The sequence below is a fragment of the Haliotis rubra genome, unplaced genomic scaffold, assembly GCF_003918875.1.
Source record: "Haliotis rubra isolate DU_JTF1 unplaced genomic scaffold, ASM391887v1 Scf214, whole genome shotgun sequence".
NCBI lineage: Eukaryota > Metazoa > Mollusca > Gastropoda > Lepetellida > Haliotidae > Haliotis > Haliotis rubra.
The window spans coordinates 625,487-653,212 of record NW_025766159.1 but is presented as its reverse complement, the minus strand read 5'-3'; the positions used below and the strand labels follow the sequence as shown (position 1 = coordinate 653,212).

At 43.9% G+C, this 27,726-nt stretch overlaps 2 protein-coding genes across 2 annotated transcripts in view; one reads left to right on the top strand and one right to left on the bottom strand.

The window, feature by feature from the left end:
• Window positions 1–185: 185 nt before the first annotated feature.
• On the bottom strand, window positions 186–25,832 carry LOC124276841 (39S ribosomal protein L42, mitochondrial-like). Its single transcript, XM_046712491.1, has 6 exons — window positions 25,693–25,832; window positions 23,480–23,555; window positions 15,760–15,844; window positions 6,766–6,798; window positions 765–886; window positions 186–448 (listed from the first exon to the last, which is right to left on the bottom strand). The coding sequence occupies exons 1-6, from the start codon at window positions 25,769–25,771 to the stop codon at window positions 394–396; spliced, it is 450 nt and encodes a 149-aa protein (XP_046568447.1). The 5' UTR covers window positions 25,772–25,832; the 3' UTR covers window positions 186–393.
• LOC124276865 (acylamino-acid-releasing enzyme-like) overlaps window positions 25,817–27,726 on the top strand; it is a 75,756-nt gene continuing 73,846 nt past the window's right edge. Inside the window, exon 1 of the mRNA XM_046712531.1 lies at window positions 25,817–25,910. Within this exon, the coding sequence (XP_046568487.1) occupies window positions 25,896–25,910 (15 nt within the window). The 5' untranslated portion in view covers window positions 25,817–25,895. The remainder of the gene's footprint in view (window positions 25,911–27,726) is intronic.

Sequence of the window (27,726 nt, the reverse complement as noted above, 5' to 3'; positions counted from 1 at the left end):
ATGGTGTATTTTCATTTGTAAAGTATTTAACAAATGCATGATGTGTTTGTGTATAAGCTGTGCAGGTTATATCAGGATGCTCCCATTATCAGCGCTGGTTGGTGAGCTATGAAGTTTTGTGATTGCTGAAAAACCTAGATTACCTTCAGTTTATGCAGGAGCACTACCAAGGAACAACACTGACAGCAACACAGGGACAGTTTATTTCTACTCATCTGTAAACATCAATACAGTTCTATATTTGCTTCATATAGTATAGCAACAAATTGTACTGGTTTCAAAGTCTGGCACAGTCAATCTGCTTCCTTCAACCAAGAGACCTAACAGCCACCAGAGTATTGAATACTTGATTAAACACACACAGTCGCACACCACATTCACAATTAGAAAATCCTAAATCCTGTCCCTGTCTTTTGGGGTTCGAACTTTCCTGTACTTCTTCTGTGGCCTGTGAAGATAAACAAGCAGCATACATGAACTGAACACAGACCTTCACTCTCCTGCACAAAATAAGCCGAGTCAATAGATTTAGAAATCTAAAGCCCTTGAGCCTCTTGAGTACAACACCAATCCTGGCAAGCTGGATCAATCCAAATTCAGTAAAAATGAAAATATATCCTATAGAGTTTACATACATTTCATATGTAGCTAAATGTTATGTCTCCTAAATATGGTGGAAATAGCAGGACACTTGAAAATATGAATATGGCACTGTTGTGTTCCTGTAAAAACATACTGGATTATATGAAAAGAAAGAAACTTACTGTGGATACCACCGATGTTTCGATGTGAAGAATATATTGGCAAGCTCCTTGTCAGTTGGGCCATCCTCCCGATGTTTCAGTTTCTCTGACACAAGGTACTGCACCTTAAGCACCGACTCCCCCTACACAGAGGCAACAACATCAGTAATTAAAGCAAGCTAAACCTGTAGAGGTTTCCAATTCTTTGAAAAGAATCGTCCTTGGGGTACATATATGCATTTTCTGCGGCTGAAAATGTCATGTGACAGATGTATCAATGTTTTAATAAAAATATTGTACAATAAATAAAAATCTTTTTTATCTATTATATGGCCCCCACCACATGGAGTTACCTCCCTGCTACTCATGCGCAGCTAACAGGATTGCAGGGAGGTGGGTGGCCCTACCCCAAGGACGATTCTCTTCAAAGAATTGGAAACCTCTACAGGTTTAGCTAATTCTTTTCATAGAGATTGTCCTTGGGGTACATATATGCATTAACTCAGACTCCCAAAGACCAGAGGCTAGGGAGGAGGGAATTTTGTCAAAGTACACATAGATAGCGATCGTTAGGAAGAAATTAACTGACGCCAGAACACTCACTTGTCACGGGTCCTGAAGCTTCCACGAGAGGCATGATGGGAGGGTAACCGACAGGGAGGAAAGTACTGAGACCCGACCTCACAAGTTAAGCAAATCAATTCGCACACAGTGCGAAAGTAAAAACCCACCCAAATCGTGAATCTATTAAAGAGCACTGTAAGGGGGAAAACCAACTCACAACCGACTATAATCTCATGAGAGAAATCGAAAGTAGTTAGATATGACAACAGCGGATATATCAATTATACACAATTGAAAACAGCGTCAACTGTCCAGATAACCAAGACTCACTCGATCAGGGTGGCAGGACACTGTCCAATAGGACTGTTGCAAGCCAGAGTGATAGGGTCTGTTTGCTAGCCGTCATGCCAGCCTTCCAGCCACCGTAACAGCAGAACAGATGGGTACCCGTACGGATCCCTTGATTCGTCCAACGGGTGAGTGCTCGTTGCAGAGGTCCCCGATGTGGAAGGCTGGGTAAGAGTAAGAAGTTCGATAGGAGCTGTCACATGGAAAGCGTGATCAATCTTCGGACGGTAAGTATCCGAGAGGCGAATACTGACACGATCTGGATGGAACAGTCAGTCGCCAACCCTTCGCCCAGATGTTACCGCCACCAGAAATACGGTCTTCCATGTTAACAGCTGAAAGGAAACAGCCGATAGACGTGAGAACGTAGGACCGGACAGCCAATCTAGCATGACTGACAAATCCCAAGGTGGGCTGGTTCGCCTGACAGCAGGTCGAACCCGATCCACGCCAGCTAAAAAGCACTGCATAAGAGGATGCTGCGCCAGAAGAGCACCATCGACAGGGGTGTGGAAAGTGGAAATAGCGGTGGAGTAGCCATGACTGGTCGAAGCCGCCAAGCCTTCTTCCAAACGAGCTTGCAAAAACTCTAAGACTCGGACTAAATCTGCAGAAAAGGGATCTGCAATCCCCTTATCTGAACACCAGCGCGCATAGCGGGACCACCTATCCTCATACTGAATTGCCAGAATTGTGTCTGCAACTGCTGCAGGAATTCTGCGTGCTTCGAGGCTAGACCTGACAGAGGCCAAGCCACCCACTGAATCCTTGGATTGGGGTATGGCGCGGCAATCTGAGTGAGAATGTCTGGTCGCAAAGGTGATAGAACAGGAGGCTGAGCCAGAAACCTGAGAATTACCGGAAACCAGCTCTGTGACGGCCATAGCAGTGCCAGTAGCACAAGTAGCCAAGCTGGCTGGGTGGACAGCTGGGAGAGGACCCGGGGAATGAGTGGTAGAGATGGAAACGCCCACAGCACCTTGCCCGTCCAATCCAGCAGGAAGGCGTCGGAAGCCAATGCCCTCTGGTCTGGTATTCGAGGGCAGAACACGGGTATCTGATTCTCCAGATCCTCCGAGTGAGCTCACAGACTCGCCAAAGCTTGCTGTATAGGGCGCATCCTCAACCGCACACGACAGAGGTAGTTGCTGCCATATGACCCAGTTGACGGAGCCAAGTTCGTGCTGGTGCCTGGGGCTCGGAGAGGAACGAAGATACCATCTCCCGTACTCTGGTGACCCGGTCGGGCGACAAAGAGACAAGGCCCTTGTGAGTTGTGAACCGTGCCCCGAGAAAAACAAGTCCTGGGTGGGTACCAGATCGAATTTCTTGAGGTTTATGATCCACCCCAGTCGAACAAGAATGTCTATCACTGTGTGGGTAGAACCTAGGCTCGCTGGCTGACTTAGAGCGCTGAGCAACCAGTCGTCTAGGTAAGGGTAACAAGGCCTTCCTTGCGACCTTGCGAGGGTAGCCGGCACTAACATTAGCTTGGTTATTAGCCTGGGGGCAGTGAATATGCCGAAGGGGAGCACCGTGAAGTGATAACACATCCCGTTGTAATAGAACTGGAGGTACTGCTTGAACGAGGGATGAATTGGCACATGTAGATATGCATCCTTTAGGTCGATCGACGTAAGCCAATCACCGGGCTGAACAGAGGAGATCACCGAGCGAAGTGTCTCCATCTTGAATGATGCAACCTCTAACATGCGATTCAACCCCTTGAGGTTGAGAATGGGACGGAACCTGCTATCCTCTTTCGGAACGAGGAAGTACGTGGAATAAAACCCCGTCTGTACCTCGCCCGGTGGTATGCGCTCTATTGCGGACTTGTCCTGCAAAGCCTGTACTTCGTCGCGCAGTATACCCGCCTTGACCAAACAGGACGGCACCTGAGTGAGCCTTATGCTAGTGAACTCTGGCGGGCCTTGCTTCCACAGTGGTAGATGGCCGACACTGACGGTGGATAGCACCTAAGTGTTGCTGATAGCCTTCTCCCACTGCGGTAGAGGCGGGCCTCCCACTGGGAAGTGTGGTAAGAGTGCGTGAGTGGTCCCCTGCAGATCAACTGGCTGGGACGGACCCCCTGCGACAGCCTGCAGGTTTAATGGGAGGTCGTGGCAGACCCCCTGCAACCGTGAAAAGGCTGCTGTGAGCCAGACGAAGAGGCCTGCTCCTTGCCCTTACCTTTGGCGGGATGGCTCCTCCTCCTACCTCTACCCAGCGGCCGAAGCCAGCCGGCAGACTCAGGCGTAGACTGCGCCCTGGAGGAAGAACCCGCTATGGGAGCACGGGAGTGAGAAGCTCGCGTTTGCTCCAACAAGGCCTTAGAGTCCTTGAAGGAGGTAGCTGCTGCAGCAGCCTCCCGAATGACCTGCTGTGCCCCCGGAAACATCGCTCAGCTTGCGCATCCCCATGACTGCGGACATCACCGTGGACGCGGCAGACCGTAAAGAGAATCGCGTCAGGTGGGCCTGTACTTCGGATAGTTGGCGGAGAAGAACAACATTCGGGGGAAACGACACCAGTGCTCCCTTCCGCCTCCAGAGTCGACCTTTGTATCGAGGAAAGGTACGCCTCATGGACCACAACCCGCACCTGCTGCATGGCATTCCGGTGGACTTCCTCGTAAGTCTGGTATGCTGGGTGCAGCGGGGAGCCCGCTATGGCAAACGGTGATATTAACCGTCCTTGCTTGGCTGCCTAGGGGCAAACGCCTCACCCGGCAGGCAGAACTCAGTTGAGTCCGAGCAACATGTTGGCACCGCGGCTTGGGGAATATACTCGGCAACACGTTGCCTAATCTCCCGGAGAGCCGACGAAAAAAGGAAAGTACCCACCGACTCCTCGACATCTCCAACCTCCATAGACTCGGCATCGGAGTCAGAATTCGGATCTCCACGGGAAGAGGAGCTGAACCACGACCTGGTGGGCAGCCGAGCCACAGATGCCGCGGGAAGGGAAGAGCCGAAGGAACACTCAGCTCCGGCAACCGACACAACACTCGAACCCCAGGAATCCTCAACGGACCCTGCGTCAACAACGAGATAGGAAGTGGGACTGGGAGCGAACCCTCCCCATCCGGGGTAGCCGAGGCGTCCGGACCCAAAGGCAAAGGATCGACAGACTCCTCCAGGCCAAGGGATCGAGCTGAGCTCGGCGATCCAATCCCCGGACTCTCGGTCCCCCGATCAGAGTGGGCGAGGAACTCCTGCTGGAGACCACCAACCGACTTGTGAACGAGGGACTTCACGGAGTCCATATGCTACTGAAACAATTGTGTGATAAGTGACTTATCAAAACCACTGGAGGGAGATGGAGAGTGCGACTTATGCGAAGTAGACTTAGATTTAGTTTGCTTAGCCTTTTTGGCCTTGGACGGGGGAACCTCCTGGGTCAAGTCCCCTCCCACCTCATGCAATTCCTTGTAAAAAAGGAAGTCAGCCACCCGTCTCTTCTGGGCCCGGGGGGAAAAGCCCATGCACAACTCACAGATGTCAGGGGTATGCCCTGCCTTCTCCAGACAGCTGAAGCATTTATCATGCTTATCTTAGCGGGGGATATTTTGCCCGCAGGCAGCACACCCCGTAAACGCCTGAAAGCAAACGCAAGCATGTAGCTAATGGCGTAACACAACAACATAAATCTACACGTACAAAACATTGGAAATTACGACAACGCGACATGAAATACTTGGTTAATAACCCAATATTTCAACCACGTGGCACGCTAAACTTCCCGCATGGAATATCAACACGTGCGTAAACCACGGGAAAGCTAGTGTAAAAGTTTAATACAAAGTGACATAAATGAGAAATAACAGACTGCAAAGTCCATAAAACGTTTCTCAAAACGAATAAAGACCATACATACAGTAGTCGAAGTCTCAGACATTCTTCCTACAAGAAAGAAATCAGCTAGTAACTCTTGGGTAAACACGTGTGAAGGCTCGAGTGACAGCAGAAGGAATGATGATACAGCTTAGGTGCTTACCTGGTTGGCTGCGCATGCGTAGCAGGGAGGTAACTCCACGTGGTGGGGGCCGTATAATAGATAAAAAAGATTTTTATTTATTGTACAATATTTTTATTAAAACATTGATACAACTGTCACATGACATTTTCAGCCGCAGAAAATGCATATATGTACCCCAAGGACGATCTCTTTGGAAAAGAATAACATGATACACCAGATTTCTACCAAGTGTGCTGCAGGATTAAACCTCTTAAAATCAAGATCAATAACATCCCTGATCTAAACCATTTGAATCCAAGCAAATGAAGTGAAGCAAATGTATCTGCTTCACTCACTCACCATACCGGTAATCCAAGGGCATACATGATCCCCAATTATTAGTTTTAAGAGTTCTTATAGGAAATATGAGGGTAATGTAAATAAAGTAGTGTAGTGCACTGTACTATAAGATATAATAATCATGTTTAGAACAGGAACTATATATTTCTTGTGGAACATTAGTGACTGTGAATAATGTGCATCTCATGGGGGCGAAATAAGTTTTTTCTGCATCCATTATAAACCTTAATGTGTACTGGACGTACATTTCTGTAGTGTGTAAAACCTTAATATACTTTAAAAAGATCAAATATCGTCGACACTTTCTGTGATGTTCAATTAAAGTAGGGTTTTACATGACATTTAAATGTGCGTCCCCTACACACAAGTGTAGAGAATGGATGCAGAAAAACAATTCACTGCATCCAGAGGGATGCAAAATATTATTCACTGTACCCACAACACATCTATGACTTTGCTAAGTGTTTGGTTGTTTCTTTCAGAGCAGTGCATCATTTCATCCATCAGTCCACATGGTCAATGATTCATTCCATGCTCTAAAGAAATTATCAAAAAGTATACTTCTCTTCACGTTACTTCAGAGGACCCTCATATTGCCAGCAAGGACCCTTAAAACTAATAATTGGGGGTCTCCAGAACCCCATGATTGTGAGTCAAGGTTAAACCCTGTAAAGTGTGGAAAAACATGAAAATTATACATATGATCTAACCAGGAATGAATGCTAACCATGCAAACCTGTATGCTATCCATGAAAGCTGTCCAAGTACACTTTAGCCAAAGAAATTAACCTACCTCTGCTAATTCTTCCATCTTTCGTGGAATAGGCTGAAAACAGTAGATAGAAATTGAGTCATAATCATGATAACACTGAGCATTTCCCCGACAACTGAATCATGGACTATTTTGACTTTAGCAAATTAGATGATGTCTCACATACACATCTTTACCTCAGCTATCCTGAAAGTGAAATAAGCGCCCATTTCTGGTGTCCTCTGCCATGCTATTGCTGGAATATTGCTAAAAGCAGCATAAAGCTGCTGAAATTAGCCCTTCTGGTAAAATGATATTACTTCATGTTTGGGAAAACAATTGTCAAGTACAAGACAGTTAAATGACATGCTGGATTGCTTCTAGTTAAAAATATGGGTAAAGCTCATATCAACACTACATCAGGGATTGAAGAAGTGTAAGTGCAACATTAACTGATAATACATGACACAATGTTTCATAACAAGGCCATAGGTGATCTTAAACTATGACAGACATATCGCCAAAATTAGATATAGGATTTGTAAAAATGCATGAAAATACATTTTTGTTTTCAAAGCAGGGCACGATCCTAGAGGAAGCATAGACCAATGTTCATGACACTGAAATGACAGTGAAGAAATCTTCATTCTAACTGGTCAAAATAAATACATGTACAGTCAAATCCCGATGAGTAGAATGCCGGTGTCTCAAACATTATGCATAACTCGAAGTACCTGTCAGTCCCGACCATTCCCTGTTATAGTTGTAATCATTAGAATACCGGTTACAAGAATTCGTTTCATAAATACACACGATGACTCGAGAAGAAAATTTGGTCCCATGAGATTCAAACAACAGCAATCTTGTATACATGTACATTAGCTGAAGTCAGTCAATGAGAAGTTGATTGGTGTAGCAAACTGATCCAATTAACAAACCAGCGTGGTTCACACCTTTCCGCCTTTGACGGGTGAGTTCAAAAGGCAGATTAGTGATTTTACGGAAATCACTGTCTGTGCTAATCGGACTGGAACTGATAAGGTGCCCCTATTAGTGATAGGGAAATCATTAGATAAACAAATGCTTATGCGGAGGAATTTGGACTGGATCATCTTTTTTCTACCCTCATAGATATACCTATGTCTCGAATACATCGATAAGTCGAATTTATTACTTGGTCCCCAGAGATTCGACTCATCGGGATTTGACTGTATAAGATATAATAGTATAGCTAACTCTGTTTGAAACCTCAAAACTGCCTCTTCATATGAAAACCTTGTGTGTAACATCACTGATCTGTTGATAAATGTAGCTCCCAACAACACACTAGAATTGCATACATTTGGAATTCAGTAACTAAGTACTTAACCACAAGTATTTTTATGGTTCTCATTTCATGACCTTGACCTCTAACCTTTTCATGACACAAGCCTCCAACATGTATTCATAAAATGTAATCTTGTACAGGAATTTTGGAGAAAGGTTGAACACTTTATTAATCCCACGCATTGTGATGTTCCCATTTCTGATCAGACATTCTCTTTTGCAACAGTTCAGCTAGTCTACTAGCAACACACATTATCCTGTTGGCCAAAACATAAAAATGAAATTTTTAGAGTAAAATTAATATTTTATACTTATCCTGACTCATGTTTATTGCTTGTCTTCTTCTTCTTGCGAACATAGTGGAACACGTGTATCTCCCAATTGAAGTTCCCTTCAATTAAAAAATCACTAATTAGTACTCACGAGTTACCTCCCTTCCACAAGCGCGGGAACGAGGGCGCCACCTGAACCCATGTGCCTCACTCTCTCCTTTTGTTTCGAGCCCGACACTTTATTTTTTCGAAGAAATCCAAAGTGTTAAGTGGGGAGGACGGGAGGGCTTACCTCATGAGTCAGGATAAGTATAAAATATTAATTTTACTCTAAAAATTTCATATTTTTCCTTATCCTGACTCATACTTATTGCTTGTAGAATCGGACGGAAAAGGAGGTGGGAATATATATACTTTGGATTTTAATAATTAGTGATTTGAACTGTGATGATTGTAATAACCCTATGGGAACTTCATAAAGGCACTGAACTGATGAATTCCTGCTGTTTAACTTATCAGCTGCCATATAAAGGTTATTACAATTTATTGAATATGATAAAAGTATATACAACATTAATGTAAGCTGAAACTTCTGTGAGCTTATAGTGGATACTTTTATAAATTAACCAAAGTATTAAGCTTAAGATATGCATATATTTAAGCTATAATAGTATAGTACAGTGCTTAAGATATAATTATAACTTAAGCTGTATAATAGTAACCAACTCTTTAGAGTTTGTTAACTAATACATTTATGCATATGACCATATGACTGCGCTTAAGGATTGATGAAACTTAAGCTGAACCTATATATAGTAGCAAAACTCCTAGGAGTTGTAAGCTTATATATAGTATGATATAAAAACCATAGTACTGAGCTTAAGATAATAAATTAAACCTAAGCAAAATATATAGATAGCATGTAGCTATTAGTACTGTTATCAGATAAGTATAAAATCTGTAAGATAGACTTATCTTCTCCGTGGAACTGTCAACTGTTGAGCGAGGACCATGGGACCGAAATGGTGGATACCTGAGTCGTCCTCGGTGGTGATATCTCTCAGATAGTGGTTGGCAAACACCATATCGGATCTCCAGAAATATCCCTCCATTATGGTATTCAACGAGCAATTCCCATGTAGAGCGAGAGTTGAGGCTAGCACTCTAATTTCGTGAGGATTAGAAGCTCTTGGAGGGTCGAGTCCTGCAGCCTTGTAGGCACGTAGTATGACAGTTCTGATCCAGATAGAGATCGTAGTACGTGAGACTTCCGTCTGCGTAGCTGTAGATATAGGGATAAATAATCTCTTGAATTTCCCTCTGCTCTGTTTGGATCGTTGGAGATATATTTTCAGTGCCCTCACTGGGCATAGTGATAGATCCATCGTATCATGCGGTCCAAGTATGGATGAGAGAGCTGGGACGTGGAATAATCTGTCTGGTTGACCTGGCAGTTGGTTTTTCGCTATAAAATCCCAGTGAAGTCCCAGATGAGCGATGTTATGAATATTATCAAAGCGTGTTCTCTCGTAATCCAATGCGTGAATCTCTGACATCCTGGCGGCCGTAGCTAGTGCTAACAGGAATAAGGTTTTGTGGGTCAGTGATTCAAACGATGTAGATAGCGATGGTTCATAAGCCTCACTAGTGAGTTGTTGGAGCACTATATTTAGATCCCAGGCTGGAGTGTGAAACTTCCGTTTCTGATCCTCCAATCGGAACGCTCGTAACAAAGCGAGTAACTCTGGTGTTTTTGTTAACTTGACGCTCGCTCAGCATAGTTATGACAGAACTTATGGCTGCAAGATAAGTGGACAAGGTTGAGCCTTTTAGATTCTTATTTTGCCGTAGATAACATAAGAAATCTGCCACTTGAGGATGTGTAGCATATCTGGCTGTAAATCCTTTCTTAGCAGCGTAATTGAATAAACTGTGCCATTTGTCATCGTACAAGTTACGAGTTGAGTAACGTAGTGCAAGCGTGACCGCTTTAGCCGATCTGGCAGAATAACCTCTCTTATTCAGACATGCCTTGATACAATCCATACGTGAAGTTGGAATGCTTCTGGTGTTTCGTGCTCTTGTTTGGTGTGCGGATGTATCAATAGATTGGCGCGTTGTGGGAGCTGAAGAATTGGTTTTCCCATTACTTGAATGAGATCTGGAAACCAAGTTCTTGCTGGCCAGTAGGGCGCGACTAAAATCAGATGGAGGCTCTGCGTTTGACTGATTTTCTGTAAGACTTGTGGGATCAACGCTGGAGGCGGGAAAGCGTACGCGTTGAGTCTCTCCCACGATATGCTTAGTGTGCCCGCTGCCCATGCTAGTGGGTCTGGCACTGGCTTAATACCTAATGTTGTCAGTTGCTTGTTGAATCGAAAGTGGCTTAATAGGTCTATCAGTGGAGATCCTATTTCCATGATTATTTGATTGAATATCTCTGTGTGGAGCATCCATTCTGTCGGCGACGGTTGGTGTGGCCGAGAGAGCGCCTGCTAATACATTCTTTGCTCCTGAATGTGGCAAGCTCTGACGGTATGTTTAGATTGTCGATTAAATCAACAGTCTGAAACATCGAGTCAGTAGGTTCTGTGACCTTGTTGAACCTTGTTTGTTCACATAAAACGCCACTGTTGAATTGTCTGTGTGAACCATCAACTGAGCCGCTCTGTAGTATGTTGCTCCAGTGACTTATGGCGTTTATGACTGCTTGCATCTCTAGCAGATTTATGTGACATTTGCTCTCTTGATTGCTCCATAGGCCTGACGCTGTCCTGCCAGCAAGGTGGGCTCCCCAACCTTGAAGTGACGCTGGCCAATGAGAGATGTGTGTTCGATTCTCGCTCTACTAAGGAGACGCCTCGCGCAAACATTCAATCTCTTGGTCCACCAGAGTAGATGTGGTTTGACATAATCTGGTAGACTGAATGGTAGAGGGTCCTCGAGATGAGCATTGATGAGGACTTGTAACGGACGAATTGAAGCCTGCCTCTGACTGTCAAGTCTTGAGCTGATGTGAGTAGTCCCAATAGGCTCTGCCACTGTCGAGTGGTAACGGAGAGAGTAGGGCTTGAGGAATAAGTTGTTGGATCTTGATCCATCTGTCCTCGGGACTACAATACGATTCTGAGCTGATAGAAATCGTGATACCTAGAAATTGCAGATACTGCGTTGGTTCTAGGTCCGACTTGAGTAGATTTACTAACCATCCTAATTGTGTTAGTAGCTTGATTATAAAGTTCAGCTGTAGTCTGAGACGCTGTGGATCTGGATCCACTTGTATACTGTCGTCTAGGTAAAAAGCGCTGCGAAGACCTTGACGATGTAGGTATGAGACAATAGGCTTGGTCACTCTTGTGAATACCCAAGGGACCGATGTGATTCCGAGGGGAAGAACCTTCCATTGGTAATGTTTCCCGTCTAGGATAAATCTTAGACATTTCCTTGAGTTGGGATGAATCGGAATGTGTAGATATGCATCTTGCAAATCTATGCTGGCCATGAAATCTTTGGGACGAATTAAATGCCGAAGTTGTGGTAAGTGTATCATGCGAAACGTTGGTGGTTTGCATAGATATTCTCTGTTGAAGATGCTCATGTTGTATATGAGACGAAACTTCTCCTTGGAGTTTTTCTTCGGCACTAGGAAAACTGGGGAGTAGAAACCTGGTACAATGTTTCGTTGATCCAGAACTTCTAAGGCCTGTTTGTTTAGTAGAGTAAGTACTGTTTCTCTTAACATAGGTAGTTGTGCCGGTTGAACATTGAACCCTGTGGGGTTGACTGTTAACGGAGGCTTGGCCTTGAGTTGTATTAGATATCCGTGCTGTAGGATGTTGGATACATATGGATCTTGTAGTATTCCCCAGTTTTCCCAGTGTAGCTGAAGGTGTCCACCCACTTGAGACGGTTGTACTGGAACGGCTGGGGGTGGAAGACTCCAGTCGTTCCGAACCTGAATTTCATCGTCTAAATCCACGGGCACCTCTGGATGATCTGCCTCTAGCTGATCCTCCCCTAAATTTGTTGTATGGGCTTAATTTAAAAGATTCCTTGGGATCTTTAGCTGCAGCTAATTTCTTGTCCCGTGCTTTCTGTAGCCCCGAAAACTTAGACTTGCCTGAGTATCTCTGTGTTGACTGTTTAATGACGTTCGCTAAGGTATCCATGGATCTGATCATAAGTACCTCTCTCGAGTCTTTAGATACTTCTTTGGAGACCTTGTCTATGTTGCCACCAAACAGTAAGGGCGATGACCATGGAGTTGTGTATAGAGATTCTGTAAATTGCTTATCCCAAGAGCAGGAGGCTAGTAAGCCTTGCCGACGAGCCATGGTAGTAGTTTCACTAAGCGCTGACAGGTGCTCTGTAAGAAATTGGTGGTCTCTTTTCTGCATGAGTAGAGCTGAGTAGATCATTCTATCTTCCTCCTCTGTAGAATTCTTGAACTTGGTGATGAGAGTTTCATTAATCGCTCTAGATCTATTCAATCCAAAAACATTCTCCTGGAGATGGTATCTAATTGAGCGAATTTGCGATCGTCTACTCTGTAACTTCTGGACTTGGCATCGCTGATTAATTTAAAGTTGTCATCAATATCCTGGGCCTTGAAAAAGGGGTCCATATTGTGTCCAGCAAATTTCTTGGCATTGAAGACCGGGAAATGTGTAGATTGGACTTTCGAAGATTTGGAACAGGCTGTATCCAGATTAGCTGGTACCGCTGCAATCGGGTCAATAGGAGGTAAGGTGATATTGTCTACATCATCATCCTTCATCAGGTAAGTCTGAGTTGAATTCTCGTTCTTCGATGGGGAAGCAAGTTGTAACTCATTCACCATCCAGTATCTAATCTCAGCATCTGATGTAGGGTCACATGTCGGAGTCCTAGATCTATAGGAAGATCTATGAGAGGACTGTGGTGAACGGACTGACGAGTGGCTAGTGTAAGGAGACCTTGGAGGAGACATCCTCGGCGAACGCTGGGGACTTCGCGAAGCTCTTCTAAATCTTCTGGGCGAGGTAGATTTGGAGCCACTGAGCCTTCGTGACCTTCGCGAATGTATCGAGTCAGTGTCCGAATCGACATATGAGCGCTTGCTTCGCGAACGACCTCTGTGTTCTACAGGGTGTGGGCTCGGCGAAGCGCTCCTTCTCCGCGATGTCCCTAGCAACTGGAGAGGCTCTAGCTCCTTCGCGGAGGCGGCCTTGGACTTCCTTAGCGAAGTGATCGCTACGGGCTGAGTTGCCCTTCGCGGAGGCGTGTTTGTGGGCTCTGGGGCCCTACGCAAAGCCAAGGCGGGCTCTGGGGCCCTGTATGACTTATTATGGGTTGGGCTCTGGGGCCCGTGGCTCTGGGGCCTCTGTAAACCGTAACAGTCCTCCATCAGTCTCATGATTTGGTTAACCAGGTCGTCTGGGACAGTCTGCGCTGGCGTTGAGGGTGGCCTCTCTGTGAAAGTGACGGGACCCTCAATCATAAACTCAGGCGTCAGCGTAGGCATCTCTGGTTGCATGTTGATCTGCGCTGTAGTGACGGTGGCAGATACTGGACGTTTCTTATGACGTACATCTGGAATGATAATCGGAATGTCATCATCATATAAACATAATTCTGAGACAGGTAGAATATCGGAGGCAAAATTATTTGTAGCTTTCGTAGATTTCCCTTTTGACGAAGCTGTGGACCTGGGGGTTCGAAGCGTACGTTGAGATGATGTGGACGCTTTCCTAGTCTTAGACTGTGAAGACGGAATGTCTTGAGATGCAGGTCGCTTCTTGGACATAGCAGACTGCGTCCCACGCTTATCCCCCGAGGGAAACTCCGGCAGGCCACCAGCCGGTGGCGGGTCGTCAGTCAACAGTTGACAGGGAATGTTAGCTTCCGATCTATTAGCCATGACTGAAGCTTGTTTGCGAGATTTATCTGCCTTCCGTCTCAAAACGGAACATAAATATTTATCAAAGGCAGAAATTGGTAAATTAATACATAATTTACAACGAGAAACAATAGAACATGGAGTAATGCAACTAGGGCATTTTAAATGTGGATCGGTAGCGGAATAACGTAGTTTACAACCTGTGCAGATTCTCATTAACGTAAACTGCTGAACAAACACGGCGAACCGTGAATAAAACAGCAGAAACACGACTAATAATCAATGCAAGTTGAATAAGGATACTAGTTACACCTCTATAACTGAATATAAGAGGTACTAAACTAAATATAAATAAAGGATATAGTGTGTTGGGAGACACAGGCGCTCTCACGTCCAGCTCACTGGGCGAAGAAGGAGAGAGTGAGGCACATGGGTTCAGGTGGCGCCCTCGTTCCCGCGCTTGTGGAAGGGAGGTAACTCATGGTGAGTACTAATTAGTGATTTTTTAATTGAAGGGAACTTCAATTGGGAGATACACGTGTTCCACTATGTTCGCAAGAAGAAGAAGACAAGCAATAAGCATGAGTCAGGATAAGGAAAAATATATATTCATTCTTCAAGTATAAAACAGAATGAACTATCCATTGACAGTTTTGCTAATATCGTCAAGGATGTGGACAAAGTAGAAAGAATTATTGCTTGTAAGAAAAATGCTCTGCGTAAATTTAATTCCAAATGGAAACCTCCGAACAATGTATTACAGATAAAATTATACACCTGACATGTCCGTCATTTTATGAGAGCTTCACTGTATATGCTTTGAAAAACAATGATATGATATACATATCTACACCTGCTGAAGTGAAATGAATAAAAAGAATGTGAAAAAAACCCAAAACCTTTTCAAGACACACACACACACACACACACACACACACACACACACACACAAATTCCCCAGGGCCTAGTAGAAGATTCTGAAAAGACTAAGGATTTGCACAATCTCGAACCTCCTTACTGTAGCATCCACACAAAATTTCCACCAAATCAACTGATAAGCATAAAAAACTGAGTCAGCACACAAACATTTGAATGAATTCAATCTACCTCTTAGCTTCAGTCGTGTGGTTTGAATCAAATGATCCCCTCAGCCTGGAGCTTTTAACATGAGAGTCATGGTTAGTTGTTGTTTTTTTAGCTGTTTAATGCTGCACTGAGCAATATTCCAGCTATGTGGCGGTGGTCTGTAAATAATCCAGTCTGGACCAGACAATCCAGTGATCTACAGCAGGAGCATCGATCTATGCAATTGGGATACGATGACATGTGTCAACCAAGTCAGCAAGTCTGACCACCAGATCTCATTAGTTGACTCTCACAAAAAGCATGGGTTGCTGAAAATCAATTCTAACTCTTACCTTCACAGGTCATGAGTCATAACACAGACCCCACTGATGCTATACTTCAACTTCTATGAATGGGCGACCATACAATGCCACTGGAACCACTACCTGACCCTCATCTACAAGCACACTATTGTCTGTTACCAGCATGTTTTACCTTTGTGTGTTGGTATTGGAACTCCACTGCTGGGTGCCAGCACAGTAGGGTGCTGTCATCTGGGGACAGGCACACTTGGGGGTTTCTAGAAGAAAACAGGATTCAGCATGAGATAAGCAAATAACATGGAACATTGAATTATGCAGCACATGTCCCCATGGTACCTCATAGACTTGTAGAGTAAATCTACTCACTCACTACTATTACTAAAGAAATAAATGACGCACACTCGCTGTCATCTAAATGTACAAAGGATACCAAATTACTGCGGTTTCAGTCCAGAATAGTGAGTTTTCATTAATATCGCTTTGAAGAGTATTGAAAATTTTAACTATAAATTGTATATTTATATACTTATCCTATCTCACGACTTGCACCTCTCTCTCTTCATTCGACCATGAGTGGAAACGAATTAAAACTTTGCTCCAAGGCCTACCTTGCCCCTCTCCCGTGCTGTGCGTGCCTTCTGTGTCAGTCATGCTCACTAGTCCATGACAGCACGAGGCATGCGCAGTCCTCACCCACGTGATCACCTCACATACTCATTCTCGATCTTGGAGCCATAAAAGGACAAAACCGGAACAGTGGTAATCTATGTAGTGGGGAGGTAGGGAGGGACTTTATCGTGTGAGATAGGATAAGTATATAAATATACAATTTATAGTTAAAATTTTCAAATTTTTAAACTTATCCTATCTCACGACTTGCACTTATCCCACGGTAGGAAGGTGGGTCATAGATTACCCGAAATTCAAGCGATAACAGCTAAGTGTTATGCCCAAACAACCGTAGGAAGCAACTACAAGGTAGGCCAATAACTACCAAGTTACTATGTGCGAGGGTTAGTTCGAACCCATTGACTTACTAAGCACAATTGCTCCCAGGGACCGAGATTTCGAGCAATGTGGTGTTCAGTCACTACCTTCACAAAGTGAAAGGACGTAGCTTAACGAGTGTAATCAATCGCATCGCCACGATTTCCAAGGTACCCCCGTAATAAAAGTCTAACGACTAGTATCGGGCCAGCCCCTGCTTCGAAACAACCCCCACAGACACCGGCCCCGAGGAGGGTGAAAGAGAAATTGAATCGGTAAAACTCACAATTTTAACGTTCAGTACCACAACATCATCTTATGACTTCCATTACTTACCACAATAAGATCACATAGATGTGTATAGGCACTTAGGAGCATGAACGCTACGAAGTGTAACACTTCGGGAAGGACTCACTTCACTGACTTAATTACTCCATGGAGCAGAGGACAGTAAGTGAGGTGGCTACTCTCTGTAGTCTCAAACAAATGAGAGGAGAAATCTAAATCCCGAAGACGAAATCATAAAAGTTTTTCAGATTTATTCAGATTGTACACAAGCAGAAACGATCGCGACTTGGGATCAACTGCACAGTGGGATCCATATAGCATCGGAGCACAAGGAAGTTCATTATCTGCGATGTTGTGCCGCTGATAACTGCTGGGCAAGGACGAGTGGTCCAAACTGATGAAGGCCTTGAATATCCGTCACCGACACATCTCTGAGGTAATGAGACGAAAATACTGTGTCAGATCGCCAAAAACAACCCTCCATTATGGCAGTTAACGAGCAGTTGCTATGCAACGCCATAGTAGAAGCCAATGCCCTGGTTTCATGAGGGTTGACTGCCGTAGGTGGTGGCAAACCGGCAAAAGTGTAGGCTCGTAGTATTGTGTAGCTTCGTAGCCAATATGAGAGTGTTGTGCGAGAGACTTCCGCCTTGGAAGCAGTAGACAAGGGTATAAACAGTCTCTTACGCAGATGGCGGGCTCTTGCGATGCTTTAAGGTAACGCTATGAAGTGTAACGCCGGGGAATGACTCACTTTACTGACGTAATTAATCCGTGGAGCAGAGGACAGTAAGTGAGGTGGCGACCCTCCAGCGTCTCAAAAGCGAGACCTGCAATGGTCAGTTCGAACCCATTGACTTACTAAACACAAGTGCTCCAGGGACCGGGATTCCCGAGCAATGTGGTGTTCAGTCACTACCTTCATGAAAGTGAAAGGACGCAGCTTAGCGAGTGTAAACAGTCGCATTACCACGATTTCCAAGGTCTGACGACCAGTATCGGGCCAGCCCCTGCTTCGACACAACCCCCACAGACACCGTCCTGTGGAGAGTGAAAGGGTAATTGAATCGGAAACTCACAAGTCCCAGAAGAATCGAAGACACAAATCAGAAATAAAATGTTGCAAGATGTGCCAACGAATAGGTGTTGAGTCGGTATGAAGGGCACCCTAGAGACTCCAACACAAACATTCCACTTGTTGAGCCACCAACGAAAGACTGAATGTAGTTGTGCGGGAAGACGAATCAACTCCCTGGGGTTGTCGTCCCCGATGTATGGGCACAGAACCATCTGAAGAGGGCAAGCTGCAGCTGTCCCCTGTCAGTCAGCACTTGTGCCGACGCCAACCACCCTAGTAACTTCTGCCACTGGCGAAAAGGTGTGGGTTGGACCAACACTAGTGGTGCGTTGCACTGAATCTTGTCCCACCTCTCCTGGGGCACAAACATCATGACCTGGCATGTTGAATATTGTCCCAATAAGAAGAAACAGCGGTCGGTGTTACCCCTGATTGCTCAATTTAGCAGCCATCCTAATTTGCGTGAGCAACTTGATGATGAACTGTCTGTGGAAAGGAAGGACGACTGAATCCTGCTGGGCTTGAACACAGTCGTCGATATTGTTGTCAATTGTCACGCCGACAATGCAGGTAGCTGGTTAACAGAATGGGTATCTGAGTAAAAACCCACGGGGCTGCGCATATGCCCATACAGCAGGATCCTCCATTGGTATCAACGACGCCCCATAAAAGTAAATCGAAGATACTTCCAATAGTCTGGAAGTATCCGGATGTGAAGGTAGGCGTCTCATAGGTCAAGGGACTGACTGACTGACTGAGTTTAGTTTTACACCGCCTTTAGCAATAATCCAGCAAAATCACGGCTGGGGCACCAGAAATGGGCTTAACACATTGTGCCCATGTGGGGATCGAACCGGGGTCTTGGGCGTGACGAGTCCACGCTTTAACCACTAGGCTACCCCACGGCCATCGCAGGTCGAGGGAAATGAGAGGTCTAATCACTCTTGCCTCTGACAAAAAGATATCTCCTGACATAAGAACGTTCAATAAGTCGAGCAACTACGTCAGTTCTGACGGAGTGCTCAATGTAGTATGTTCGGCGCATGGAGATTGTCAGTCAATCTACAGGAACGTTCACATTATAAACAAATTGTAGAAATTGTGAGGATCGGTGACCTCAGGAACGTTTCTTTTGGCCGAACAAAATAATGGTGCGCCAGGTGGAGTGATATAGGTAGTAGATCGCTGCCTGGTGACAATCCTTGCATAATGCAGTGACCTCTGAACTCGGTGCTTGACTAGGCAAACCGCTTTCACGGGTGTTTCTGTCCGTCACCCTCCATAAGCAGTCTCTCTCGACTGGCTGTCAAAATCCCGACACAGTCACTCTTATCCGGGAATGGCAGCGTTCGTTGTTACTTGCATTTATAGGCTGGACTTGGTATCGATTCGTGGGACCAAGAGAATTCTGCAAGGGCACTTCATAGTCACTCTAATCATCAAAATTCCGGTAAACAAACAGTAGTCCGCCATTTGCAAACGTTACACACAAGTGACAAAAATACGGACAACATGGTCTTTGGTTAACCGGGCGAAGTCGCATAACCCATAAATTCGGGCTGAGCTATGCTGGCTATTTGACAAAACATTGCCGGTACCATGCGCCAAGAACTTCATCCATTTGTTATCTGTCCAGAAACTTGCTTATCATGTAAAACAAAGGGAGCTGAAAATGACGAGCCGTCTGCAACAATTGCACCAAGGGATACACAAACACGCTGTTACGGTAGTCTGTAGTAACAAGACTCATCAGAGCGTCAGAGAGTATTCCTGGCTCGCAAGCATATCTAGTTATGCCATATCGGTGGTTGCAGAACTGATATCTACACCGAAGGGTAGAATCGTTGAACCGAATCAGTCATCAAAAGTGAAGATCGGATGGTAGATTAAATCTGGAATGAGATGAGCTCGGTCACGGAGGACTCTTGAGAAACGGGATCGCCAGGCCGTCAAGTGCCGGCGTGATATCTCTAGATGACTGCGCTACTAACAACACATGTAAATCAAATCGGCATGGTGAAGCACATAGCTACTACCTCTGTACATTGATCTTGAACGCCAGGTGAACTGGTTCGACGATAGGGAGCTTTCGACCTGGTGAAACGATACTGAGCCGGCTGGTAAATCAGTTCAGGGTGGTGAGCCGGAAAGTTGGCGTGATCTGAATCAGTCCGATGTGATCTGAATCGTGACTGATCTGGATCGGTTCGGGTAATCGAACCGGTTAAATGATCTCAGCTGATGGAGAGATCTAGACCGCCAGATGAACCAGTGAGGCGAGGTGAAATGTTCCGCCGAGGTGAATCGCTTCGTTGCTGTGAATTGAATCGACGATGTGAACTGTTTCGGCGATAAGAAACAGTCTTAATATTATGGCAAACTGAGTCAATGTCGTATTCACATACGGGCGCGGCAAAACGGTTCGGTCTGGTGAATCCATTAGGTGTATGGCGAACCGATTCGGTGTGGTGAATCGGTTTGGTCTGGTGAATCCATTTGGTATGGCTTAACCGATTCGGGCGTGGTGAACCGGTTCGGCAATTTGATGGTAACGGTCTGGTGAAACCATTCGGTATGGCGAAGCCCGATTGGGTGTGGTGAATCCATTCGTATATGGCGAACCGATTGGGTGTGGTGAATCCATTGGGTATGGCTTAACTGATTGGGTGTGGTGAATCCCTTCGGTATGGCTTAACCGATTGGGTGTGGTGAATCCATTCGGTATGGCTAAACGGTTCGGTCTGGTGAATCCATTCGGTATATGGCTTAACCGATTCGGTGTGGCTTAATCGGTTCGGCGATTTGACGGAAGTAGATCGGATGTGTGAGTCAACTGGCAACACAGAGCGTTTTGATGAGGCGGAACCACGAGAAGACATCTAATGATGCTTCCATAAAATTATCACCGTCCGACATGGGAAACTGCGGACGACGAGCAGTTAATACCGGTCGTTAAAACGGGGTTTGTCGGGTGATCAACTGTTGAAGTGTAACGAGCTCTGTCTGCCAGCCATCGAGCAAGTATGTCTACATGCTCTAAAAACGTCCTTAATAAGGGAGCACATTCCGACAACGTTTGCTCCAGGAACATGACGATTGGGGATCCGAGGAAGTAAATATTGTTACAGTGTGCGCAAAATTACGCTTACTGAGTCTAGACTGACAAGACGGATATCCTGATTCACCTAAAGTGAATGAGACCGACTTTGAGAATCACTCTGACGAAAACACACCTTACGGCTAGGTGAACCGGATCGAAATGGCCAACCACCTCGACCAGGCGAGACTGAACGACTACGGGAATCAAAACGCTGATGGTGTGTCGAACTGAAACCTATGTTGAGGTGAACTGAGTCGGGAATGTGAACCTGTTCGTCCTGGTGAACCCCTTCGAGTACGTGAATCAGTTCGGTCAGGTGAACCCATTTGATTACGTGAATCAGTTCGGTCAGGTGAACCCATTCGAAGATGTACTGGTGAGCCGGCTCGGCCGTGTGAGCCGGCTCGGCCATGTGAGCCGGTTCGGCCATGTGAGCCGGCTCAGGAAAGTGAACGAGACCTAGAACGACTCCTCCCAGCCGTGGAAATAGGAGAGCGGGTACGTTCCAACGTTCGCGCCGATCCCCGCTTCAACGATGAATGCTTAGAAGTTCTCGAAGTCTGTGATCGTTCCGAAGAAGCAGACCTACGAGATAATGTAGATCGCAGGTCTGGCGTAGAAGAAATATCGGTCATTACCACCCTGGTACGCCATGAGAACTTAAACTGGGTGAGGGAAGCTCCCCTAAAAGCCTTCTAACGTTCTCAGATAAATAGCAATCCGACAAAGCCTCCATAAAATCTTCGTCAGGAGAGACGGGCGATTGAGAACGGTGAGCAGTGAGGGTGGGGCGATCTAAGCATTGTTTCTTAGCGGGAGATGGACCAGACCCCGCAGAATTAGTCCTAGCCCTATCTGCCAAACGTCTGGCACAAGCACGTTTGTAAAATTTAAACGCCTCATTAGACAGACCTGAACACTTCGGACAGCGTGTGTCCCAGTCACAAACACCCACATAATCAACACACGATGTGTGTGGGTCCCATGCTGAAAATACTTGATTACAACGGGCGCAAAACATCCGTTTACTGGCCTGAACAGGCTTAACCATTGAGCAAATCTCAGAGGAAAAAATTTTCACGTCCACTCAGTGGAGCGACAAGAAAGAGAATGAGTATGTGAGGTGATCACGTGGGTGAGGACTGCGCATGCCTCGTGCTGTCATGGACTAGTGAGCACGACTGACACAGAAGGCACGCACAGCACGGGAGAAGGGCAAGGTAGGCCTTGGAGCAAAGTTTTAATTCGTTTCCACTCATGGTCGAATGAAGAGAGAGAGGTGCAAGTCGTGAGATAGGATAAGTTTAAAAATTTACATTTTTATCAGTGAGTGAGTATGGTTTAACACCACTTTCAGCAATATTCCAGCAATATCATGGCAGGAGACACCAGAAAAGCTTCACACAGTGTACCTGTGTGGGGCATCGAATACTTTAACCACTAGGGTACCCCACTGCCGCTCTAGTTATATCAAGGAGTGTGAGCTTAATGTGAAACCAGTTGTCAAGATAACAGTGCCACTGATCTGCATCCAGCACCCTATGCATCTAACAACCTAAATAGAATACAATAAACATTTCTGGTTTAATAACATCAATTCCAGTTTCAGATACATACCAAGTCTAGTGGCTGTGGCTACCTTCATGAGCAGGTAATGAGCACTTCAGGTTTAATGATATCAACAGAAAGTCTTGTATTTTGTTAAATAACACTGATGAGAAGCACTTCCAGTTTATTAACAAATACGCTGTCCCTTGGTGGAAAGTGAAAGAATCCAATGGAAGTCAGCATATGCTACTCACAGAAAGGAGCTCTCTGACCCCTACCATTGATATCATTTAATACAGCTTGTCATCACTTTTCATACAGAAGCACTTAAATAATAAACCCACTACAGGCATAAGACTATTCGCTTTATTGACATGTCTCCCATTCTATGATCTGGGCTCTGCCCTGACAATTCCTAAAGATGTACAAAATTTCACTGTCCTCCAGTAAATTCTTTTGAATGTTTGACCTCAAAAGAAGAATTTGACCTTCATTGTCATTGAAAATGATTTCAAGAACTATGAATTTTCAAGCTTTGACCTTGAAGATGGCCTTGACAGTTGAAATGATACATAAATGTACCACTCTGGATCACTAACGTTATTTACAATACATGACATATGACATTCCTCAGATACCAGTCACCACCTGGTTTCAAAAATTTAAATGCATATGATAGTCATTGAAAGTACTTACTTTGACTTACATCTGATTTTGAAGACTGTCATCATTTGGTTAATAGAAGTAACATAACTGTCTATAAAACAGAAGCCTACATGCCTAAAAGGTTTGACAAATGTCATTGCTGCGACCTTTATCTTACACTTTCACAATATTTTCAGATGTCCCAAGGATGACTTATACAAACTGCAATCCAGAATATAGGCTTACTTGTCATCTTTGTTGTGATTGCAGCATGGGGGTGATGAGCTGACAGCCCTCCGGTATGTCATACATGCTGGAGTGGCTGGAATAAATAAATACAGGGATAGAAATACTTTTTTTTCTAAGTGTGCCTTAGGGCACAAGACAGATATTTTAGATGTGCCTTTCTGAAATCAAGTGTGCCCATATGTTTTTAGAAGAAATAACTGTAGCAGTGATGATGATCATTTGAAATTATTGTTAGTAAACAACAAATTTTACCTGTTTTCTGTTATCACTGATATGTCTTCTGTCTAAGATGGCTTTTTTAAGCTTCATATGCATTTGTTCTGCTTTCCCAACACCTTTAACAGCTAAGACTTTTGTGACAGGTTCACTTGTTCAATATATCTAACATACACAATTTCTCTTCAATAACTGAACTATCAGTACTCCCAACACTCTACATGGAAAAACAACCAAATTTCTTTACATCCATCATAATTCCAGTGATTTCCTGGGCAATACAGTCAATAAATGTTTTTTGCTTGTTTGTCATTTGCTCAAGTGTTTTGTTTGGGGGATTAAATGACTAAAGGTGAGTTATGTCTCTACAAAATTAGGTGTGCCATAAGGGCACCGAGAACATTTTTTATCCGTGCCATTTCAAAATTTACTGTGCCATGGCACGCTAATACATGGCGTATTTCGAACCCTGAAATAGTTTGTATGTCTCGCAATTACCATTTCATGTTGGTGCCATCTTGAATAATTAGTGGGGATTTATCTCAGGTTCTAAACTAAACTACGTTGGCCAGACAAATTAATGAAAAAAATGGTATATTTTGAAAAAAGTTACTTTTAAGGTCATACTTTCTTGTATCTACTGGAATGCATAATTCTAGATATTTTAACATTGTATTTTGTGATTGCATTAAATGCCTCATATAAGAATTTTCAGACTCTTAGGCCAGACGGATTTCATTTCTTGTTTTATGGATTGCTGTCCTCAGAAAACCTAAAGGAAGGAGGGAAAAATAAATTTAAAAAATCGCCAGTCAAAGCAATATTCCTTCTAAATACTCAAAGTATTTTACTTTTGGCAATTTATGAAGTGTATATGGGGCAAAAAACACTTTAAAAAATATTTTCTTGTAAGTTTACATTTTTTACCAATAAAAACATCAGGATTTATTTTTTGAGCGGGGAAAATTAATTTTTATTTTTTTTCTTATTCTTGAAAAAATACGACAGGCGGATCCATAAAACAAGAAATACAATTGGTCTAGCCTTATGAAACATTTGTTGTCTTCTTACTAATCACATGAACAACTGTAAACATCTCACTAACTTATAAAAAACAATAATGTGTTATATAAAAAGAGTATAAACAATGTCTGTGCACCAAGTAGGGCTCTCACAGGTCCAAAATCTGGGACTTGAGTACTCAAGGAGTCAGACCCGACTCGGACCCGAGTACCCGACAATCTATCTAAAATCTATCTAAAACCAATTTATCTAAAACCAACATTCCTATCTACGAATAATGCAACATGTATATGTGAATCTAAACGTTCTTAACTGTGTATTATGTTCTCTTTGCAATCTTCATACGACTTCAGGAGGTAGTTGTGAATGTCGCGGTACTTTAAGCATAATACCTTCATATCATTTCCTGTCAACAGGCTTGCGACTTTTGCTAACAAAATTACCAATTGCAATTACAAATTACCGTTACTGGCTGAGCTGTTTTTCTGTCTACGATGCTTATTTGCGGTTGCTTACAGGATGTGTGTATGTGTGCTGCACAGCTAGCAGCCGAACATCCATGATGTGCGCAAACATAATCCGACGATAACCTGAAACTAACGTCAGATCATAGGTTTTCGGACTGCAGTGCTCACTCGGACTGTAAACAGGGGTGTTGCGGTCGACAGACATTGTGAACTCTGGAATAATTGCCTGTGTTTATGATAAGTCTATCTTTCATAAGTTAGAAACATGTTTGGCTACAATTTGTTAAAGCGATAATCGAGACGACAACGCATGGTTTCACTGGTTTCAGTGTCCCAAAAACAGTATGAGACCGTAGAGTGGTAGAGACGGGATAACATAACACCACAGCCGTCACAGGATCGAAAAGGTGCTCGAGATCTATCAGTGCCATTAGCTGCACCCAGTAAACTGAATGTGCCTTGCAATAATCGCTTTTATGTCAATTTTAACTGACTTTGTCTCACCATTTGTGCATTTGTGAACTAACAACTGACATAACACACTCCTCATGGGCGCCGCCATCTTTATTTGAAATAGAGGCATCTTAAAATATCCTTGCAGTGCTGGTAGGCATCACTTGTAAAGAACTTCTCCATTCAAACGGACTGACGGTGTCTAGAGTACAGGGACAGGGACTATAGAGTACAGGGACAGCACCAGTTCTGAGATGGTTTTGGGAAAGGTATTATATTAACAGATTTTTATGACAGTATTTTCAGAGGACATCAGACCTCATAACTGTGATTTGTAGCTGAGATCGACTTTTCATCGTTTATTGTCTGTCTATATCTATGTCTCTTTGCAAGATAAACGTATGCTCATTTCACAACTTTGAACTCGAACTTTCATACCTCGTCATGCACTGACATCAGCTGATCATGTATATTTGAATAATGCCCTAGTTTTTAGTTGTGCATCGTCTTTAATCAGCAATAAACGTCTTCACAGACATCACACATTTACCGATACTATTTATGGAACCATGTACATAATAATTTGCTAACTCCAACAAGACGTATACTAGTGTACAGCAGTAGTGAAATACTGCAGCAATCTGCTGTAAGTTATAGATTACTACCAATGTCTTAGCATGGGATTTGGTGTCTTCAGCAACGAAAACCACAAGACTACAGGATGTGAGCTGACGGTGTATTTATTATTCTGGGAGGTACAATGAGTACAATTTCCACTATGCATAAAACCCTGAAACAATTGGTCAACAATGTAAATTTGCTATCATCAGTGTATGAAATAAGGCCCATCCGACCGCCCGAGACGGTCTAGATTTCTTACGGATTGTCTAAATTTACAGCCAGCCAGCCTGATGGTTTGGTAGAAATTTTAGATGTTCCATACATCTGAGTAAATTCACCATATTTGGTCTGGTTAAATCCATTTTGGGCTGGTAACATTTTGAAGTTACCAGCCCTGATGTCTGGCTGGATTTTAGACTTATTTCATACACTGCTATCATACACCAAATATCTCAAGATCGAGACACGAGGTACACCACAGTTATCAGCCTCTACTTAAGTAATTTGCTGCAATGTTTACAACAGACTATACAGATCAAATAAAATCAATACAAATCCCATTTTTTTAATTAACATGAATATAAATATACCATGTATGTACATAATACATCTATTATAACTACAAGACATATAGTTACCCAGATGGGAACGCTGCTCAGTACTTGTACACTTTGATATACAGCAGATGAAATATTATGTACATACAGGTGCATGATCCAGTGCAGTCCTATAAGGATCTGTTTATAACCCTACATATCTACACACAGCTATACTTACCAACATGGTGTGATTACACAGGGTTTATGTTAATATACCCATTAAAACACAATATGCTGCAGTACAGATGTAAGACTAACCTTGGGAATACAGTGTTGAGCTGATTTCAAGAAGACCGTGAAACTTATTACTGCTGTGTAAACCTGCTTGACTGTTGAAGTGCTTGAGAGTGGTCAAAGTCACAGGTCAGCAACTGAGTTTAAACTGCATGACAGTTATGTAATCTAGACAAAAGACTGAGACAGGACTGGTCAGGGCTTTGGCTATTGTAAGGTGTGTGTTCATGCATTCATTGGTATGCTTTGCTCATGCATGCTTCAGCTGTACTGTAAAATAAGATAACCACATTTAAAGATGTATCTTATATGCAACAGGTGTATCTGCAACTACATTACTATGACTGACTAACATAAAATATAATACTGCCACTCTAAACACACTAATTAAGTTTATTTTACTTTTTGTTTGTTGTTTAACTCAGCATTCAGCAATTTTCCAGCTACATGGCACTGGTCTGTAAATAATCGAGTCTGGACCAGACAATCCAGTGATCAACAGCATGAGTATTGATCTTCGTAATTGGGATACTATGACATACATCAACCAAGTCAGCAAGCCTGACCCCCAGATCCCATTAGTCGTCTCATGTGACATGCATGACTTGCAGATCAATTCTAACCCAGGTCT